The following is an 18,687-nucleotide window of genomic DNA, read 5'->3' as shown; positions in this document are numbered from 1 at the left end:
AGTATTGCTAAGGGAAGTTTGGCAGAAGCTGGGACAGGAAATTGAAATCTGAATACTATTTTAAACTGATAGGGTTAAAGGCCTCTCTTTTACACTAGCACACTTGTTCTTTTATTTGATACTTGAACTCTGAAAATTTTCTGTGACTTTCTAGGGAGAAGGAGGAGCAGCTGACTCGGGTGACAGAGGTACAGAGGCTGCAGGCCCAGCAGGCAGATGCTGCCCTGGAGGAGTTTAAGCGGCAGGTGGAGCTGAACTCAGAAAAAGTCTATGCTGAAATGAAACAGCAGGTGAGAAGGTCACAATGCCAGCCTTTCTGAAACTCTGTCTCAGTAGGATAGCATATTCTGATCTTATAATGCCAGAAACATGCTTCACTTGAGAGTGCTACATCAAAATCTTTCACAATGTAGTGTCTTTGCTAGCAAGTCAAAAAGGGACGTTAGCAGTTGTTTCATCTTTCTAACAAAGCCAGAATTGTCATTGTTATAAAGATATCTGCGGTTATGATACTGATTAGGGATTTTTCAGGAGTGAGAGTATAAAGTGTTAGTTTATACACCCCTATGGAACAACGTTTGTAATTTTCCACTTAAATGTGTGTCTCTTCCTACTCTTTTCGGAACGACTCTGTCTTCCGTTAATGAGGTCTTGTAATCAGTTGGAGCCTAAACAGGGGCAGAGCCATTGTGGCTGCTGGCAGTCATGTGCAGAGGACAGAAAAATCCAGTTTTCTGTCCCTGAAAATTAGTAGCGGGAATTTATGTAAAAGATTTTAGTGTCTTAAATTTCTTATGGAGCAAACAATAGTTAAAACTGTTGTCCCTGGGATTTTACAAAATCCAGTACAATGAGTGAAATAAGGAACAAGCGACAGGTGATCAAAAAGAAGGGGTGAGAAGGGAGTATTTCCTTAACTTGCTCATGTGGTTGAAATGTCTCTACATATTTCAAGCTTGTAATTCTACCTGACCATATACTTGGTTTTCCAACCTCAACTATCATAACCAAACCTTGCTGTTGACAGCAGGATGCTGCAATTTGTTATTGTAATGGATTTCTAAGGAGGTTGGCTTATAACTTAACAAATTATCTTTTTGTTGTTCTCCTGAAGTTTTTTTTTTCTGAATATCTTCAACAAAAGTGAGAAATTAAGTAAGGCATTGCTGATATTTTTAAGACCCATGCAGACAGCAAATAATAGAATTTGGAAATAAAAAAGCAAGAACAAACTTATAAAAGCAAGATTTGTTCTGCAGACTAGACCCATGAGGGCAATACGACATATCCTGCAATTTTAATCTGACATTTTCTGTGCTGTGAGACTCTCCTCCAACTTCTTCATGATGTCTTAAAATAATATCTTATTTCTGCTCCAAAAGGGATATAGTCTAATTCTAGAAAGACTAATAATAGTTTCATTCACTTAAAAAAACCCCAGCAAACAAGACCATTCCAAAACAAAAAAATGTGCAAAAGAATTTGGAAAACTTGAAGTCAATTTTCATTTAAAAATGACTGCAAATTTCTTTTAGAATATTGCTGCGTTCTGGGAAATTTTGAAAATAAATTTTGCTGGCCTCCAAGAATCAGCCATGGGTTTGTTGTGTCCCTACTTGCATGCTAAAATATAGAAATAGTAAATGATATTGTACGATTGAGCAGTACTGTTCTACAGGAACCAAAGTTCAAGGAAATATGTCAAAGAAACACCGCTGAAGCTGTCTTCATAGCTTTGTCCTTTCTCATTCTTCTGCACGCATATACTCTTTAGATAAATCACCTGTTAGATTGTAGCATATTGGAAAATTCTATTTTTTCTGGTTAGGTAGAATGAATTACTTACAAAACAAAAACTGTAGTAGCTATAGCAACACTGTGCTTTTAACTACACTAGAAACGTTGGGCTTCTAAAACCATTTTTTGGTGTGTGGTAAAGTTAATTATATATAAGTAGCATGGGGTCTGGCATGTTCCGTTCTTGTAATCAATATTTGATTCATTAGTTTGGCTCTGTAGTATCTTTTTGCCATCTGCTTCCTATTTTGTCAAGCTTGTGATTTTTAAGAGTCACCTGATGCCCACTGATGGGCGAGTGGTATATTTTTAACTATAAGAACTTCATTTTTTCTAATAGTAACTAGCAAAAAGAGAAACAATAAATAGACCATGTCATGGTACTTTAGATCTAGTGTTTCCTGGGTTTGGCAAACGATGATCAAGAACCCTTAGTGCGCTTGTAGGAAATCTATGAATGTGACCTAACAAGTAAAGCGCAAAAGCCAGTAGAGTTAAAGCATCTTTGCATATGTTTTTACTATTTCACTTTTTAGAATGTTTTCATTCTCTTAAAAATAAAAATCCTTGAATAAAGTAACAAGATCTTTTATTTTTCTGGTTTTTATTGAGCTGAGTAAAAGATGGCTATGAACATACAACTTGAGTAAGTTTGGAGGCAGAAGAAATTATTCGTAAAATATTCATTGAAGTCCCTTTTCATAATAGCAGATAGTAGCAGTGAGGTTCAAGAGCTACTGGAGGGATAACTTGTTCCTTTCTATTCTATTTTTCCACTTTCTATCTGGCCAACTATTTCTAGTCCTATATCTTCCTCTCTTGCTGCAGTGTTTTCCAATAAAATGCTTTTCCCACTCTGAGTACTGCCTTTTCTCCTCTTTCCTTGCCTTAGAAGTGATGTCCAGGCTGCTTGGCAAAGAGATCTGTTGAAGACAGAGCACTCCCTTAGGCCAAACAGGATTTTGGCTTGTGTTTCAGGAATTCACATGTTTCTTCTTTCGGTACAGCAGATGGACTTGTGGCAGCACTGGTCCTCCTGACAGCTACACCCCTATTTTCTCATTCTCTCATTCTCTCTCTCTCTCTCTCAGGAAGGCAGTTTATTCACTGCTTGTGTTGGGACCTAGATCTAAAAGTAATTGATGAGTACGCACTGCAGCGTAGTACTGTGTGTATATGTGTGTGTGTGTGTGTATATATATATATATATATATATACACATATATATATTCCCCTGGAAACATGCCTGCTGTACAGCTAACAGTTGTGCGTTTGATACAAAAGCCTTTGTTAATTGAGTTATGAAATTGCTTCCTTGATGCTGTGTGCTGGAATCTGTGGGACTCATTATTCATAGGCGATGACTATCTTCAGAGAACTTTACTTGCAGCCAAATAATTCTCTTTTAAGTTATTTTACTGATTTAATGTAAACTTACTTTAAATGTGTAGTTTGTGCACTGGCTCATACATGATTTCCCTTGAATTTCCACAGGCAATCTATTTTTGAGTGAAATATATTTGAGTCTTAAATATGTCTAGAAAAATATTCACTTAATTTTGATGGGATGTTCACCACTGTTGAGTGAAAAACTGAGCCAATACTTTGTAATCAGGGAGTGGCATGGCATAGGTGATCACTGTATCCTTAAGGAACTAGTAATCCTGTAGTGACTGAATATTAATTTTCACTACATACAAATAGTGTAGTTATCATTCTCAGCAGGTTATATTCACCTCTTTGATGGTTTGCAAACAACTGTAGAAACGTCAGACTGTTTCAAGCTATGCCTTTTTAAAAAAAATTAAATATTCCCTTTCTTTTACCATGTAGATGGAAAAGGTTGAAGCAGATCTAAGCAGATCAAAATCGCTCCGGGAAAAGCAATCCAAAGAATTCTCCTGGCAATTGGAAGAGCTCAAGCAAAGATACGAGCAACAGGTCAGTCGGTTTGCTCCTTCAGGTGGAAGGGAGGAGGGACATCCTTTCATGCATCTTTTCCCATTCTCCCTGTGCGTTGCTGTTCTTTGTATAAAGACAAAATTTATAGGTATGCAGAGTTTACACAATGGGGGATTGAGGCGGAAGAGTCTATATAGAAAATATTTTTGTTTCCTCTTCGCAATCCTTTGTACCTCTGACTCTTTCAAATTGTTTCCCAGGCCTACAGGTGGCAACACCTATTTTCATAACGGCTTGATGAAATTATTTAATGCGTTATCTGTTTTTCTTCTTGTCAAGAAACAGCATTTTATTCTTTTTATCATTTTTAACTTGGGGAGTGTTCGTATGAATGCTTGTTTTGGCCCACTGATAGTGATTTTCTTTATTGTAATGTAATTTCAGGGTTGGGAAACATTCAGGAAACATTTGGGTGGAGACAAGAAACTTGAGTTCAGTAGTGTTGTGAAGTGGAAAGGGAAAAAACAGAAATAGAAGTAGACAAATTATTGCATGATGTTGGCTTGAGAGCTACGCAGCTGAAACAGTCCATCAAACACTTGCATAAGGTGGTCCTGAAAGGTTGTCATGAAACTGTAGTGGCATCTGTTTAGTAACACCTGTTAAAGGATTGAAAATTTTTTTCTGGTTACTTTATAGCAATCATACAGTTAGTCCATAAGCTTGAAGTTCTCTCTTATCAATGTTGCGTGGATATAAGTTTACATTTCCACCAGAGAATGTGATTTAATTTCTGTTTATCTTCTGTGCTGGTAAGAGGATGAAATACTGCAGTTGGCTTGTGGTACGAGATCTGCTCTGGTCTGTCTGGAAGGGGCTTTTTCAAGTAATTAAGGAACAAGATCACTTTGGTAGGTGTTGAGAGAGACCTTTGCCTGTGCTTGGGCAAAACACAATAGTGTGTTTTGTGCGTGGCTCTGAATAGAAGAGAGTTTGTTGGTTCAGATCAAAGTATTTTCCTTATCCTCACTCAGAATTGTCGACATTACTAATTGGGTTGCCATCTGACAAAGGGTGAGAAGCTGTCCTGTGTAATACTGACATACGTCTATGCAGCTGTTTTGTTCAACTGGGTGATATTATTTATGATTCTTGTATTTAATGATTCAGGAATAGTCTGGGTTGCAGAGATACTGGGGGTTTTGTCTCATGCTTGCATTAAGGGTGAGGAAGTTTGACATGTCAATTAAAGGACATACTGGAGGGAGGACGAGGGAAAGTGTTGGAGTTAGTTGAGCATCTGCTTGAAGGTGGAATTTTTTATGGAATCTTACGTTCATGTCATTTTAGTGGTATGGTTGGTTCACTTTTTTCTTTACAGTTCTGATAATTTGTGGAGCATCTTTAAAGTCCAAAGTAAGCATTTATTCAAAGATTTTGTTCCCAGGTTTAGGAACACGATCTATACAGATAGATACTAATCTGCAGTTCGTCAGATGTTATGACATTCCTCTTCCTACCTACAAATGGTAATTTTTGCTTTCAGTGTACATGGTAAGAGTTACCAAGCCATAGGTACAATCTTCTGCCAAATACTTGCCTGGATTTGTGCACTAAAGGCAAATGATAATGCCTAGTAGTGTCGCAGTTTGGTTTTTATTTGCTTTCTTGTATCATCATGCCTATTATATTCAGACCTTCTGGAGACTGGACAAAAAAAAAAACCAAAACAAAACAAAAAAAACAAGAAATGAATGTGATAGTTAAAACTCTTTTGGTGAATCTTTTTACATTGGTATTCTGTAACAATGTTGATATTGTGGTAAACATCAGTGTAAGCGTTTTCCGCTAAGAGGAGGTGTTTACTGCTTCACTTCTATTTTATTTAAGATAGCTACTTTTTACTCTAAGAAAGAACAGCTATATTTTATGAAACATTACTGAAACCCAAGGAAAGGGTTTCAGCACTAAACAGCTAAACAATGAGAGCCTCAGAATAATTTTTGGAAGAATTCTGTTTCTGCCCTTTTAAAAAATTTATTTCTCTTCAGACTTCAATTGGAATGTTCTTTGAAAGCTTGTGAACATGAAAAATATGTGACCCTGCAGATTGCAATGGGTTATCATTGTAAACGACATTCTTTTTATATTGTCATTTCTGCAGTACAAAGCTCCTTCAGCCCAGCCACAGAGCAATATGAGCTCAGTTCTTCCACTCTTAAAATTTCCTTTCAGTAGTTCCAACTTCTGTTTCTCTGTATTACTCTCTATTTATGCTTCAGAACTTCTAAACCATTTTTAAAGCAGACTTTACCTTGCCTTGTTTTACCACATATTTCTTTGGTTGTTACTTGGGGAGGAATAGACTGATTTAAACTGTTTAAATAGAGCACTAAATTAGAATTGGTTGTGCATTTCAGCATGGCTCTAGCAGACTTTCAGTTGGGAAGTAGACACCCAACCAAAAAACCAGATACTTTAGCTATGTGAGAACTGTAGTAATTGCTTTGAGATGTTCTGCCTCAAGTCTCTGAATCTAATTGTCAAATGGAATTTTATACACAAAGGGAAGGCAAATTGACCTTCAGATTAGGTTGGCATGGTGAGTGGCAGAGGTAGCACTGACAGCATACTGGACAATTCAGTTGCCCGTAAATTTAATCAAGTTGGTAATGAAGAACCAAATGAACTGATGTGTTACCAGTTCTCCAATCTGAGAAACATCTTGGAGGTGTAGGGACTTGAGAGCTGTGGTTATACCTCTCTGCTTTGTATGAGTGATTGCCTGTGCTTCACAGGACCCTCCTTGAATATTGATTTCAAAGAGACTACTGGTGTGAACATGGACCATTGGTTGTGGGGCTGAAAGATTGCTTTGCCTGCAGATTGGACATACAGATTTATTATATATTGATATTTATCTGAGATGTATATCAATAAATAACCTGATATATATTTATATATATAATTTTTATTTTCCTTGAAAAAGAATTATGACAAAAACCATACAAAACTATGGCAGTTAATGTTTTGTTAACTTTTCAAATGCATTGGAATCCATTAATAAAGCAAAGAAGAAATTTTGGATCTTGCAGTGTTTGGTTTCAGCTGTCAGGTGTCACTCCTGGTTCCAGCTTCATCTGATTCAGTGCCACTTTCTTTTGAAGTATCCACTGAGAACACTGTTAGAGAGAAACTGGTGGCTTTTTTTTCTTTAAATATACTTTAGCTCAACTTTGTTCTACTTGCAGCTGTTAGATTTGAAAGTATATTTTGAAGAAAAAAATAACTCCAGCAGCACCACAGTTCCTATCTGCTGGGAGCAGCTGCTTTCGGCACTTCAAAGCCAGTGGACACCACAGCGAAGGCCTCAGCCTTTCCTGCCTTTGAAATGGTTGCAGTATCTATAGTCGGGCTTTATGGCACCGTCAGCACAGGAAAAAAGGTTGTTTGGTTTTTTGCACCCCCTCTCTTTTTTCTTTTTTCTTTTTTTTCCTACTTTCTAATTACATCCTCAGTTTAGCTCAAAATACCTGGGAAGTGTTCCTGCTGAAATTATTTTCCACAAGGCCAAATGTTTGAAAGAGCATGTGCCCAAACTTTTCAATAATGGATTTTAGGCAGGCAAATTTGACAAAGTTAATGAATTTGCTTTTTTTCCCCATATCCATGTCTGGGCACTTTCTGAGAGCATGTCTTGGGGCAAGCCGTGGTACCATGGCACAGCACTCGTGGTGGAACAGGGCATCACACAGGGCCAAGTATGTACTCACCTTCATTTCAAGCAGATTTTCATAAATTGTCATGAATGGAACACTTTCAGTGAACTTTTGGAGAGCTTAATGTTTAAATGGTATTAGCTTGTCCTTTTTTAAAAAAAATACAATAATAGATCACTATGATCACTGTTACACCCATTTTTTGTTATAAATATTGGCTGAAGTGCTGTGACTGAGTGAATATGAAAAAAATGAGATGCAAGATTAGTAAGAGAGCCAAAGTCTATGATATGTCATTTTCCTAGCAGGGAGAACGCACTATGAAAAAGTGGATGAATTACTGTGATAGCAGGATGGTGTTACTTGCTGAGTTATGGACATACTTTCTGAAATTAGATGCCAACCTGGATGTATAAATAAGCCTTTTGCTTTGGTTCATCTTTTCTTTAATGGTGTTTATTCCATTTTAAAATAATAATTATGCATGCTTCCATAGCAAAGTGGAAAGCTATTACGTGATAGCTGAAGAATCTCCCCGTATCTCAGGAAATCCTTTCTTGTGACATTTATTGTTGGGTTCTGACTTCTGTAAAACTCATGAAGGAATAATTAGAGTTGTCGTCTTGTCCTATTTAGCCAAATAGGGAAGAAACAGGACACTTTCAGAAATGTTTTATTGGGTATTTAACAAGATCACTTTGAGATGATGTTAAAGATGAGAGAAATAGTCTACACTTTTAAGTCTGGAGCAAGACAAGGGTGTGGCTGAGTTTAAATGTGCCTTTTATATTAAAGAAAGAGAGGTAAAGTGCAGAATCAGCTGGTTAAAAGTGAAAAAAGCATGGCTGTAATCTTATCTGCCAGCAGCAAGGACAAGTATCCAAGGTAGTGTTGGGAAATTGTTCTTATTTTAGCAGTGTGCTGGAGCAGAGGAAGATATTATTAGGAGGAGAGGAAGAATATTATTTAGATCTTTCTATATGTCTTTTCTTTTATAACTTTCTAGTGAGGTTACTTTAAAGAAAAGAGTGGGGTTATCTTGGATAAAATATTAATTTTATAATCACAACCATTGTTTTTATACCTAAGTGTGTATATTTAACAACAAACATCTTGTTCAGTGCTAGCTTAATGTTAAGGTTCCAAGCACAATCTCATGCTCAGTTGCTTAAAAATATTCTAAAGTGTTATTTAGATTAACATTTAATGGTTGGGCATCTCCCCTGATAATTTTTATCTGTTTTACTTTGTGCCAAGAGATTTTACTAGTGTTTGGATTATCAAGGGTGAGATGACGTTGTTTTGCTTTTGCTTAAAATTGGAGTGATAATTCCTTGAAATGCTGGAGGCAGGGTATTTTTGACCTGGGTGTGTTTTTAACTGAAGGTAGGATATTTCTGACCTGGGTGTGTTTTTTATTTTTTCCCTTGAAGATCTACTCAGGTGTATTTAGGTAATAAACATTGCTTAATTCAGATATTCAAGAGTTCAGCAGCTAAATGTTCTGAAGAGTCTCACTGAGAATTTCCATGTCCTTTCTGGTAAATGGAGCCAGGACAGTTTGTGTATGAAAGTGTGGTGTAAAGGCTGTGACCTCGAGAGAGACGAGAAAATACAGTGTAGGTAAGGAACAGAGTAAAAAGTGGGGATTAAGCATTAAACCAAGAAACTGCTGTGACTTGGGAATGGGGCTTGGAAAGGAAGCTCCTCAGGGAAAGTAAGTACTGTCCGTGAAAAGAATTTGTGAGCGGCTGTGAAAAGCCCATGCAATGGAGCCTAGAGGTATTTAGGCTGAGAAATGTCATTTAGTCCCATGGATCAGGAGCACTGGAGAGCCAAGTCCTGCAGAAGGGGTCAGCTGGAGATGGGACATGGGCTGAAGGGTCCACTGAGCATGAGTGGGGTCTCCAGGAGCCAGCCTTCCTTATTACCTCTTGCTTTAACCATGGCCACTCTGCCTTTCTGAGGTAGGAAGTAGGGAGGATAGATGCTGCTTCTACGCTAGATACCTTGACTTTACGGTCCTATCGTGTTTATTTGGCATACTACTTTTAGCTCAATTGATCTTCCAGCTGGTAGTCTTGTCTTCAGAACTACTACAAACATCATCAGTCCTATCATGAGACACAGTCACAGTATGTGCACCTTAAACTCTGACTCCAGTGTCATGCTCAAGCCTTTAGAGGCATTCGGCTGGACACACTAATAGAGATAACTAGCTTAACATTCAGCTTGCTTTGTCCCCATACCTTTTCTCAGTTAGAGTTCCTGCCACCACACTTAAGTCCTAGCTTTTCTTCTGTCCACATTCTTTCTTTTCTGTTTCTTCTAGCTTCTTTTTGACCGCTTTGTTACCCACGCGAGTGAAGAAAACATTTGCAAAGACGTGCTTGAAATACGGTATTCCTCAGACAGACCAAAGTTCCAGGCGTTTCTTAGCTGTACTTTAAACAGTCCAGTTATATTCAGAGATTCACGATCCATTTTTAGTATGCTGGCTTAGTTATAAGGACACAGTCTTTGTAAAAAGCTTTGTTCCTTTCCTCTTTGTCTATAGTCTAAGATAATTGAAATACAGTCTGCTCTTGCATGGAGGCCAAATGAGCACGTTAGCAGAGGCTCTAAATTTTTCATGTCATCAGCAACAAGCTGCATAAATTTCATTTCATAAATTAATCTAGGATGCATAAATGTTTCCTTTGAACCGTCCTAACACAGAGATGAATGCCATTTGCACAGAATATCTGAGGAATAGTTTCTTCAATCAACAACATCAACTTTTCACTTTATGATATAGCTAAAACTCACAAATGGGAAAAGGATACGAATTTAACCTCCAAGTAAAGAGTGGGTGGAAGTCGTCTCGCTGTACCGTTGCTGTTTACAGAATTGTTAACCAGACAGATGGGTATTTACACTGTCTCCTTCAGGCATCTAACTTGTGTGTGATTCAGAGTTAAAAGCCTGAGCTCCCTGTATAGTCAACAGAATCAACTTTGCAGGGAGGAGGGAAAGGGGAGACGATTCCAGGAACATAAATTGGTGCCTGCAGTAAATAGCAAGTCAGGCTGTGAATGCCTGTGAAGTTGGTTCTCAGTGTTCAAAGAAGGTCCTTGGATAAACTCTGAATCCCTAAACAAAGACTATGTACAGTAAATCCTGTACCCGAGCCTGCTACAAACAGGCATTTGCAATGACTCAATGTATATTAGTTTGAAAGAAATATTGCTGTTTGCAGACCACATTGGATTTACTGGAGCAGGTGGGCTGGAGAGGGGAGTGGGACTTCCTGTACATTGATCACAGCACTAAGTGTGATTTAATCACAGGGATGCAATGTCATTGCCAGTATGTTGGTGATTTAAAAACAAATTTACTCATGGCAGGAGGATTGAGAAGATAGGAGGATTGGGGTGAGGTTTGTGCTGCCCATACTTTAAAAATATTAACATTCTGGAAGGCCTTTGTAAGTAAAAATTTACAGATCAGGCATATTGTTTTATATACATGGTGAGACTGCTCAGGTGTATTGTTGTAGCGGGGAGGATAAATCAAACTGCAGTATGGATAATAGACCAGCTTATCTCTTCTAGAGAATTTCTTGCAATTCTTAGTTTGCATTTGAAATACAGTTATTAGTGGTTGATTATAAGGTAAAGTATAGCAGGGAACACAGTCATGCCAATTAAATTATTGCAGCCTGCAATGAAATAGAAAGTAAAATGCATTCGCTATGCATGTACATTACCCTATATGCATTTGCTACTTCGGTGGTAATATGTGGTTCTGCACTGATGTATTTTTCACTGTCCCATTTGCCCTCGGCTCATTACAGCCCTTTTATCTTGGGAGTACTTTGTGTTCCAAATTATAGCAAAATCTCAAAAAAATGTGTACTTTTAAAATCCATTTAATTCATCTACTGCAAAGTAGTTCTGGTATGCTCCCTTGCCTTGCAGTGAAGATTCCTCTTCTCTGCCCAAAGTTATGCTAAGCCAGAGCCCAGCATGATTAATACTCGATCCTCCAGCCTGTTATATCTGATTACTTTTAGAAGCAGTGTATTTGCAGAGATGGGTAATCCCCATATCCTCATGAAACACGCACATTTATTTATAGGCTTAGGAGACAGAAAATGCTAGATTTTACCAGAGTTGTAATTTGGGGATAGATCATGTGTTATATGCTGTGCTGGGCAGAGGTTAGGACTAGTCTTGAGCAGAGCAATGATAATGAAGACACCTGATTTACAAACACTCTTAAATGCTTATAAGATGGAATTGCTGAAGAATAGACATGCTATATGCTTGCTGTAGGAGTGAGTTTATTTCAGTTCTTTGCCATGACATGTGTAACTCATTGGTGGCTTCCCCAGCCCTCAGAAGTTCAGTCACGCCAAAATAGCGCTAATAAAATCATCCTGCCGTGCAAAACTATATTTTATATAGGTGTTACTTACAATATTTCTGGAATTGTGGACATAAATTTACATGAATTTTCATACTTTGGTGTCAAATGTTTATTGTAGCAGCTACATTTTTCAAAGAGGTAGTGAGCTAACTAATTTCCTTTCCCTCCTTTGGGGACTATAAAAAGAATTTCAAAGGCATACTTGTTCTTGAGAACAAGTTGAAATTGTTCTAAAATTGAAAAGCCTAAACTTAGTGTGTGATGGAAAAGCAAAAATTGGATAGTAGAAGGTCTTGTCTATATTAGGGACTTTAAAAAGGTATTTGCTGACGTTGATCATGTTACAAGTATTTGGCTTCTGAAAATATCTTCTGCAATCAGTAGGCTATTTACTGTAGATCTTTGTTCTTGAGATGTACAAACTGAACCAGCGCTAACAGCAGCATGATTTCACTTTAGGTCTTTATTGGATTGTCTCTCATTTTAGCAGGTTGTTCTAAAGCACCTCCACTTTTGGCTGCAGTTAAGTCTGCCTGTGATAGAAGGCCACCGTTGATCAGCAGCTGTGGTTGTCGGTGTCCTGCGTAGGGTGGGCATGATGGACATTGCCAGATTTGTTTGGCAGTCTGTGTGTATGTGTGTATTTACGCTAGTGAATAGCAAAAGGTGGTCACAGTTCTTGGATTAATCTTTTTTAGCTTTTTGTCAAGAATTTTGTTGTCTTTTTTCAATTCTTTTCTCTGCAAGAGTAAGGAAATGTTAAATTTCAGGTAAAAGCAGAGATTTAAAAATAAATGGTGCAATTCTGGTGATGGCTTACTAAATCAGGTATTCGCTATGGCCTTGAATATGGTTCTATCATACTGGTGTGGAAAGAATTAAAAAATGAAGGATTCAGGCAAGAGGAGGTCATAAATTTAGAATACTTGTGCTACTTTGTAATAATAGTACTTCACAGTATAGAAGAGCTAAATGGGGTCAGACAGTCCTGCTTGTTTTAGTGTCCAGGCCACGGCTGGAGATAGGAACAGATGCGCAGAGAAGAGAATAAGAGAATCTCATCTTTGGGAGGGCAAAATGAGAAAACATCTAAGCCACAATGAATACAATCTGATTATGGTAATAGGGCGCCCACTATTATTTAATGAATGTATCTTTTCAGCATCGCCCCTAATTCCCATTGTGAATATCGTGTTGCTTGTCTGAAATGTATAGCACCTAAAACTGTCTATCTTCTAGACACTTATGTACTGAACTTGAGCGGACATTTTAATGTAATCTGATGAAGTGCTAAGCATCTAGAGGTAGATGCAGAAAGATCTCAACACGATACAATTTTTAAAGGAGGTGGTTTTCTTACATCACTCATAAAGGCACTTTCTACCTTAAAGAGGAGACAGAATCCATACTGATTTATGAAGAATTAATATAGTGTTCATGCAGCTTCCTGTGATGAAGAAGTCCTGTTGTTGCTGAAAACCAGCATGGTTTTTCTTTTTTTTCTTTTTGTTGGTATACATTAATTTTTCCCCCTTTAAAAAAAAAAACAAACAACAACAATACAAGGACGAGAGAGGGAGGATTGGAAGAGAAGCTGTAGTTCTTGGCAGCAGCTCGGAGAACAGGAGGTTCAGTGAGTGTTCACCAGTGCAGTCAAATGGCTACTCCATTACTTCACATTATTTATACAGGAAGGCACGTTTTGTTGGTTACAAATGTGTGGTACTTGTTAATATTCACTAGGGAAGATGGGTTTTCTACATCTTTGAACTTGAGGGAAGAAAAGGCTCTCGTTCCCATCCTTTCCTCTGCTGTCTCTCCACCTCTGCTCCCTGCCAGAAATCTCTAAAAAGCAAACCCAAAACATCATGGGGAATACTTTGCTTTAAGCGGTGAGGGTTTTTTCTTCAACAAATTTGCCTTTTATAAAACAGCTCCCCTCACACTGCCATCCTTTCTCTTCCCACTGAGCAGACTGGGGGGACACCCCTCCTGCATACAGAAGGACTGTTCCCTTTTAGCTCTTTCCACCTTTTAAATTCAAAACTGTTGTGTCTGTAATATAAATGTTGTAAGTGAAGATATTACCAAATAAAACTAATTACTTTGGGTAAAGTGGAGGTGTACATGTGTATCGTGTAACTGGTTGAAGAAGCAGGATCTGTCCCTTGCCCCCTCTCGGGCACACATTCCCTGTCTGCTGCTGTTTCTCATCTTCAGTTAAAAAAGTGAAAACCTCAATAATTGAAGTTCCTCACAACAAACTGTTGTACCCCAGACCTTACATGTCACAACCAGCTGAAAATCCAGCAATTAAGAAAAGAAAATGTTTGAATAAAAAGACCTCTCTTGATATGGTTTCTTTTTAATCAGGTCTGATTTATGAAAAACCACTAAACATTTTTTCCCTTAACTCAGGCAAAGCCTTTACAATTATTTTAGGGAGCAAGAATTGTTTCATTTAGGCACACTAAGGACACTGCTTGCATCTGAAAAGAAACCAGTTTTGTACGCAAACCTTGGGCAAAAACCTGACTTAAAGAACTTCGTGTAAGGATCCCAGGCCTGGTACAGATAATGTATGCCTCCTGGGGGGTTAACTCCTGCAGGACGTCTGTTAATAAGCTCTTGAGTATTATTAAATAACGTAGCTATGTTAAACCATAGAATATTGCATCTGTTCTACTTGCTCTGTTTTTGGAAGGATGCTCTCAGCCGCGGCATGGGTGACATATTTTACTTTTAAACCTGGAATATGCTGATCCATAGTTTGAGAAAGTGCTTTTATTTTTTTTTTTTTAACTTTGCTTCAAATTTTAAACCCAAAAGCCATGCAAACAGCTAATATTATTCCAGAATTGAATGCTACAGCTTTAAGATAAGGTGCCGGGGCGCTCTCGGCGCACACACAGCCGCCTCCTCCCGTTCGCCTTTTTTTTTTTTTTTTTTCTCACGCTGAAAATAACCCACCATATTCACGATAAGAGCATTTTTTCTTTTTTTTTTCCCCCCTTTTTTTTTTTTCCCCTCCTTTCCACCCCCCCCCCTTTCCGAAATCCACCAAAACTGAAGAAAAATCCAAGTGACTGTTCTTAGCAGCTGTGTGGCCCGGAGTTCAGTGGGGAAGCGGCTTCCTGCCGTCCCTATTCATCACCTGCTTCAAAGGCAGGCTGGCTGCTCCAGTGTGCAGGCCAGGTAGGGTGCCATTGTGCGCAGGCGGGGAGGATTAGTATCAAAGCTGCGGCAACCAGGCCCTTGGTCTCGGGCTGCCATTCAGTCTAGCGGGGAGAGGCTAAGACTGGCCAAGGTCACAGCATCCAGTGTGGTGCGGACTGGGAAAGGATCCTGAGAATAGAGGGCTTCTTATGAAATCATGGTGCAAGCTTGCAGCACAGCAGGTGCCCTTCTGGAACACATACATCTGTTTATGTTGGGATAGCGTAGCTGACAACGGGATAATAGAGCTTTGTTTTTTATAATTTTCTTTCTTTTTTTATTAAAAAAAAAAGGCAACTATATACGGCAGCATTGAGGAATATTGAAGGAAGAGCTTTCGCTTTGGAAATCATAAAGAAATCTTTAAAAGATTTAATTGCTTGGGTGGGGGGGTTGCGTGTGTATACTTAAGCGAAGGGGAGAGCAGGCTGCCTATTAACCATTTAGGATCCTCAGCCCTGCTGATGAGCAGCAGCAGGGTGCGGGGGGACCGTACACAGAATGCAACAATGCAATTTTTTTTTTTATTTTTTTTTTTTTTGTACGCTCCGACATTTGTACCAACAAATTGGTTAAGGATGCGCTGGATTTGCTCGGTTGTCTCCATTGTTGGAATTGTCTGGAGGAATTCTGTCACGCTAACGGTGGCTTTTTAAAAGGTGAGGTAATAGTGACGTAAAAATAAAATTGCCAACTTGATGAAATTAAGGGGAAAATTAAGCTGTAGACGAGTTGTCATGACGACAAGGATGTTCTATTGATGAACTGTACTCCTCACTGTCCAATCAGATAGTGGAGCTGAAGCTGGAGCATGAACAGGAGAAGACGCACCTATTCCAGCAGCACAACGCAGAGAAGGACTGCCTGGTCCGAGACCATGAACGGGAAATCGAGAAACTGGAAAAACAGCTTCGCGCTGCCATGGCAGAGCACGAGAGTAAAACTCAAGAATGCAGGAAACGAGACGGACAGGTAATGATCAATAATGTTTGAAAGGCGTACGCTTATTAGAAAATGCTAATAATTAGTGTTTCCTGTTTGCCAGCATTGTTGGTGATGCACGCTGTGTGAGCATTTGCGAAACTGGCACTAAAACGTGATTTCGTTTTTCTTTTTTCTTTTTTTTTTTTTTTTTTTCCCGCTTTCCCCCCTCCCTTCCCACTGCTGAATAGGGCTTTAACTGCAAAAACCACAGGTAGCCAGATTAAAAATCCCATGGTGCGCTATAACTCGGCCTATTTATAATCTTGTCTCATTTTCTTTCATGATGGATTTGTTTAAGAAAAAAAGGTATCTGTTCTTCTCCCCCCCCCCAGCCCTCACACTCACCCCTCCTTTTCTCCTTCCTGGGCAAATCCATATGAATTATATCTGCTTCACTCGTATGCTTTTTTTGTTTTAAATCTCTGCAGGTAACTCACAAATGGCTTTATTTCATTTTGTTCATGTCTTTTTGTTTCAGTTTTGTATTCTAGATTTGCATTGTGTGTTTTGCTACGTATGTCGGATATTTGATAAGATGATGTGGGTTTGGGGTTGCTTACCATCACGTTTATTTTCCTACACACACACGCACCCCTCCCATCCTCCATCTCTGTGGTCACTGTTGGAAGCCATTTGGCAGAATAACCCCCAGCTGGGGTAGCATTTGACTCTTCAAACTTCTGGATGAAATGCACACTGTCAGCATGGAAAATGATCTTTATGAGTTTTCAGTTCAAAAAACATTTTACTGCATTTTTTCAATGTATTTTATAAGGATGGCATGGTATATTTTCCTAAGACCCTATAGTAAAAAGGCCTGTAATGGCAATATTTAAAAAATTAAGGTGACTTTGTAGTTTAAAGAGTATTCAGAAAAGAATCTTTACTAATCAGCATTAGAATTAGTTATCGTGCATGGATTATTTTATACCAAACCTGGACATTTTGGTAAGGCGTCTTGAACGACATATGTTTTCCGCGCACCACCGCCTTCCCTATGAGATGTAAGACTCTGACATTGAGGCATTTTCACTTTACTTCCCTCTAGACTAGTAGGGTGTGTCTTTTACTGGCAACTAAGTGTAGCTAAGTGAAATTGAATATTTAATTTTTAAATTAATTTTTTTAAACCTTTGGACGACTCAGATTCTATCGAAATCTGTCTTAAGTAAGTCTTTTGGAAAACAAACGGCTTGTTGGGGGAGGATGGAGGGATATATCGCAGAGCCAGGACTTATTTCTCCATTTCCACCATTATGGTTTTCCAAGGAAAACAAGAGATACTTTGTGAGAACGCTTGGGAAGAGGATGTTCAGGTGGCTTCTGAAAAATTAAACCTTGCCCTTTATTCCCCAATTTATTGTAAGAGTGAACAAAGACTTCAATTGTTAAAGGGATTGGTTTTTATCTTTGCATTTTTTTTTTTTTGGCCCAAGACAGATGCATCTTGTCCATATAGCTATTTGCGAGTGCCTTTTCAAAGTTGTATCATCCTCTCACCTGCCTTCCTGATGTTGTGTCTGCGTACAAAGGCAGAGCTGTAGCATTCAGGTTAAAAAACAGTTTTAGAATTATATAGAATTATTCTGTCTACACACCAGCGTTCATTACAATTGGTGTATTGCTCTGTATAACACTGAATACAAAGGTAAAGGGACTATCTTAGGCAAATTCAGAGAATCTGGTAGGTGCCTTGTAAGTATATCTTTCTATTTCGTTCTGTTGTGGGTCATTTCTGGCAAAGATTGGAGCCCAAAGTTTGGTTGTGCTTTCTCTTTGCAATGGGATATATAATGCTGCTACAGGTGCTATGTAGAAAGCTGGAAATTATCGCAGCTATTAGGAAAATCTGAACAGTCTGAATAGCAAAAACTTTGGCCTTTTTACAGGGCTTTTCTTTGTAGTTTGAATATCCCTATACAGTCATTTGAACATTGCTGCCATGAGAATGGCATGTAAATCAGGGAAGAAAATGCCGTTGCTTTTGACTAGAAGAGCTGTCGTTTATTTAAACTCTGGTAAGAATCCATGAGTTTTCAAGGACGCATATTTTTTCCATTTTGGAAAATAAATCGCTTTTCATTCCTTCTCTGGTCTTTGTATTAGAATTCACTTTTGTCTTTGCAGTGAGCTCAACAGACAATACTGGTGTTTCTTATGGAATTATGGCACATATGTTTAATAAAATTTTTTAAATCTTTGCATATGTTTACTAAAATGCGTGTTTTGGACATCTAACATGACTAATGGCCAATGTCCTTTGTGAAACATTTGGCAGTCTCTTAACAAAGATATTGCAGTGATTTAATAAGTTTATATAGACATAGCTTTTTAAAAACCTGTTAAATTTGAACCATGTTTGACATCAGTAATTTTTAGGACTGCTTTATATTACAATGAAGGTGCAATGAAACAAGAGAAGAGGCCATTTTGCTTCGCTAAATGAAAAGTAGATTTGCTGGGTGTTTCAAAAAATTTAAATAATAATTAGTGTTAATCACATACGAGTAGCTTGGTTTGAAGGACCTATCTGTTCAATGTTTGGTGATTGATGTGAAAGCACTGTTATTAAAGGTACTCACTGTTATTCTTTCTTAAATTCTTTTCCATATTAAAGAGTAGCAAATGTTTAAAATACGTATTTCTTACTATATTACTG

At 38.2% G+C, this 18,687-nt stretch overlaps 1 protein-coding gene across 3 annotated transcripts in view; it reads left to right on the top strand.

Moving 5' to 3' along the window:
* Nucleotides 1-18,687, top strand: part of CEP112 (centrosomal protein 112) — a 175,157-nt gene that overhangs the window by 66,887 nt on the left and 89,583 nt on the right. For all 3 annotated transcript variants that reach the window (XR_012652625.1, XM_075044244.1, XM_075044243.1), the window contains 3 exons: nt 155-290; nt 3,631-3,738; nt 15,834-16,016. Coding sequence is in view for 2 of the 3 variants with exons in the window: in XM_075044244.1 (XP_074900345.1) it covers nt 155-290; nt 3,631-3,738; nt 15,834-16,016 (427 nt within the window). In the remaining variant the exon portion in view is untranslated. The remainder of the gene's footprint in view (nt 1-154; nt 291-3,630; nt 3,739-15,833; nt 16,017-18,687) is intronic.

This window comes from Buteo buteo, chromosome 13 (assembly GCF_964188355.1).
Source record: "Buteo buteo chromosome 13, bButBut1.hap1.1, whole genome shotgun sequence".
Classification (NCBI taxonomy): domain Eukaryota; kingdom Metazoa; phylum Chordata; class Aves; order Accipitriformes; family Accipitridae; genus Buteo; species Buteo buteo.
The sequence above is the reverse complement of the archived record's forward strand: the minus strand, read 5'-3'. Positions and strand labels throughout refer to the sequence as shown.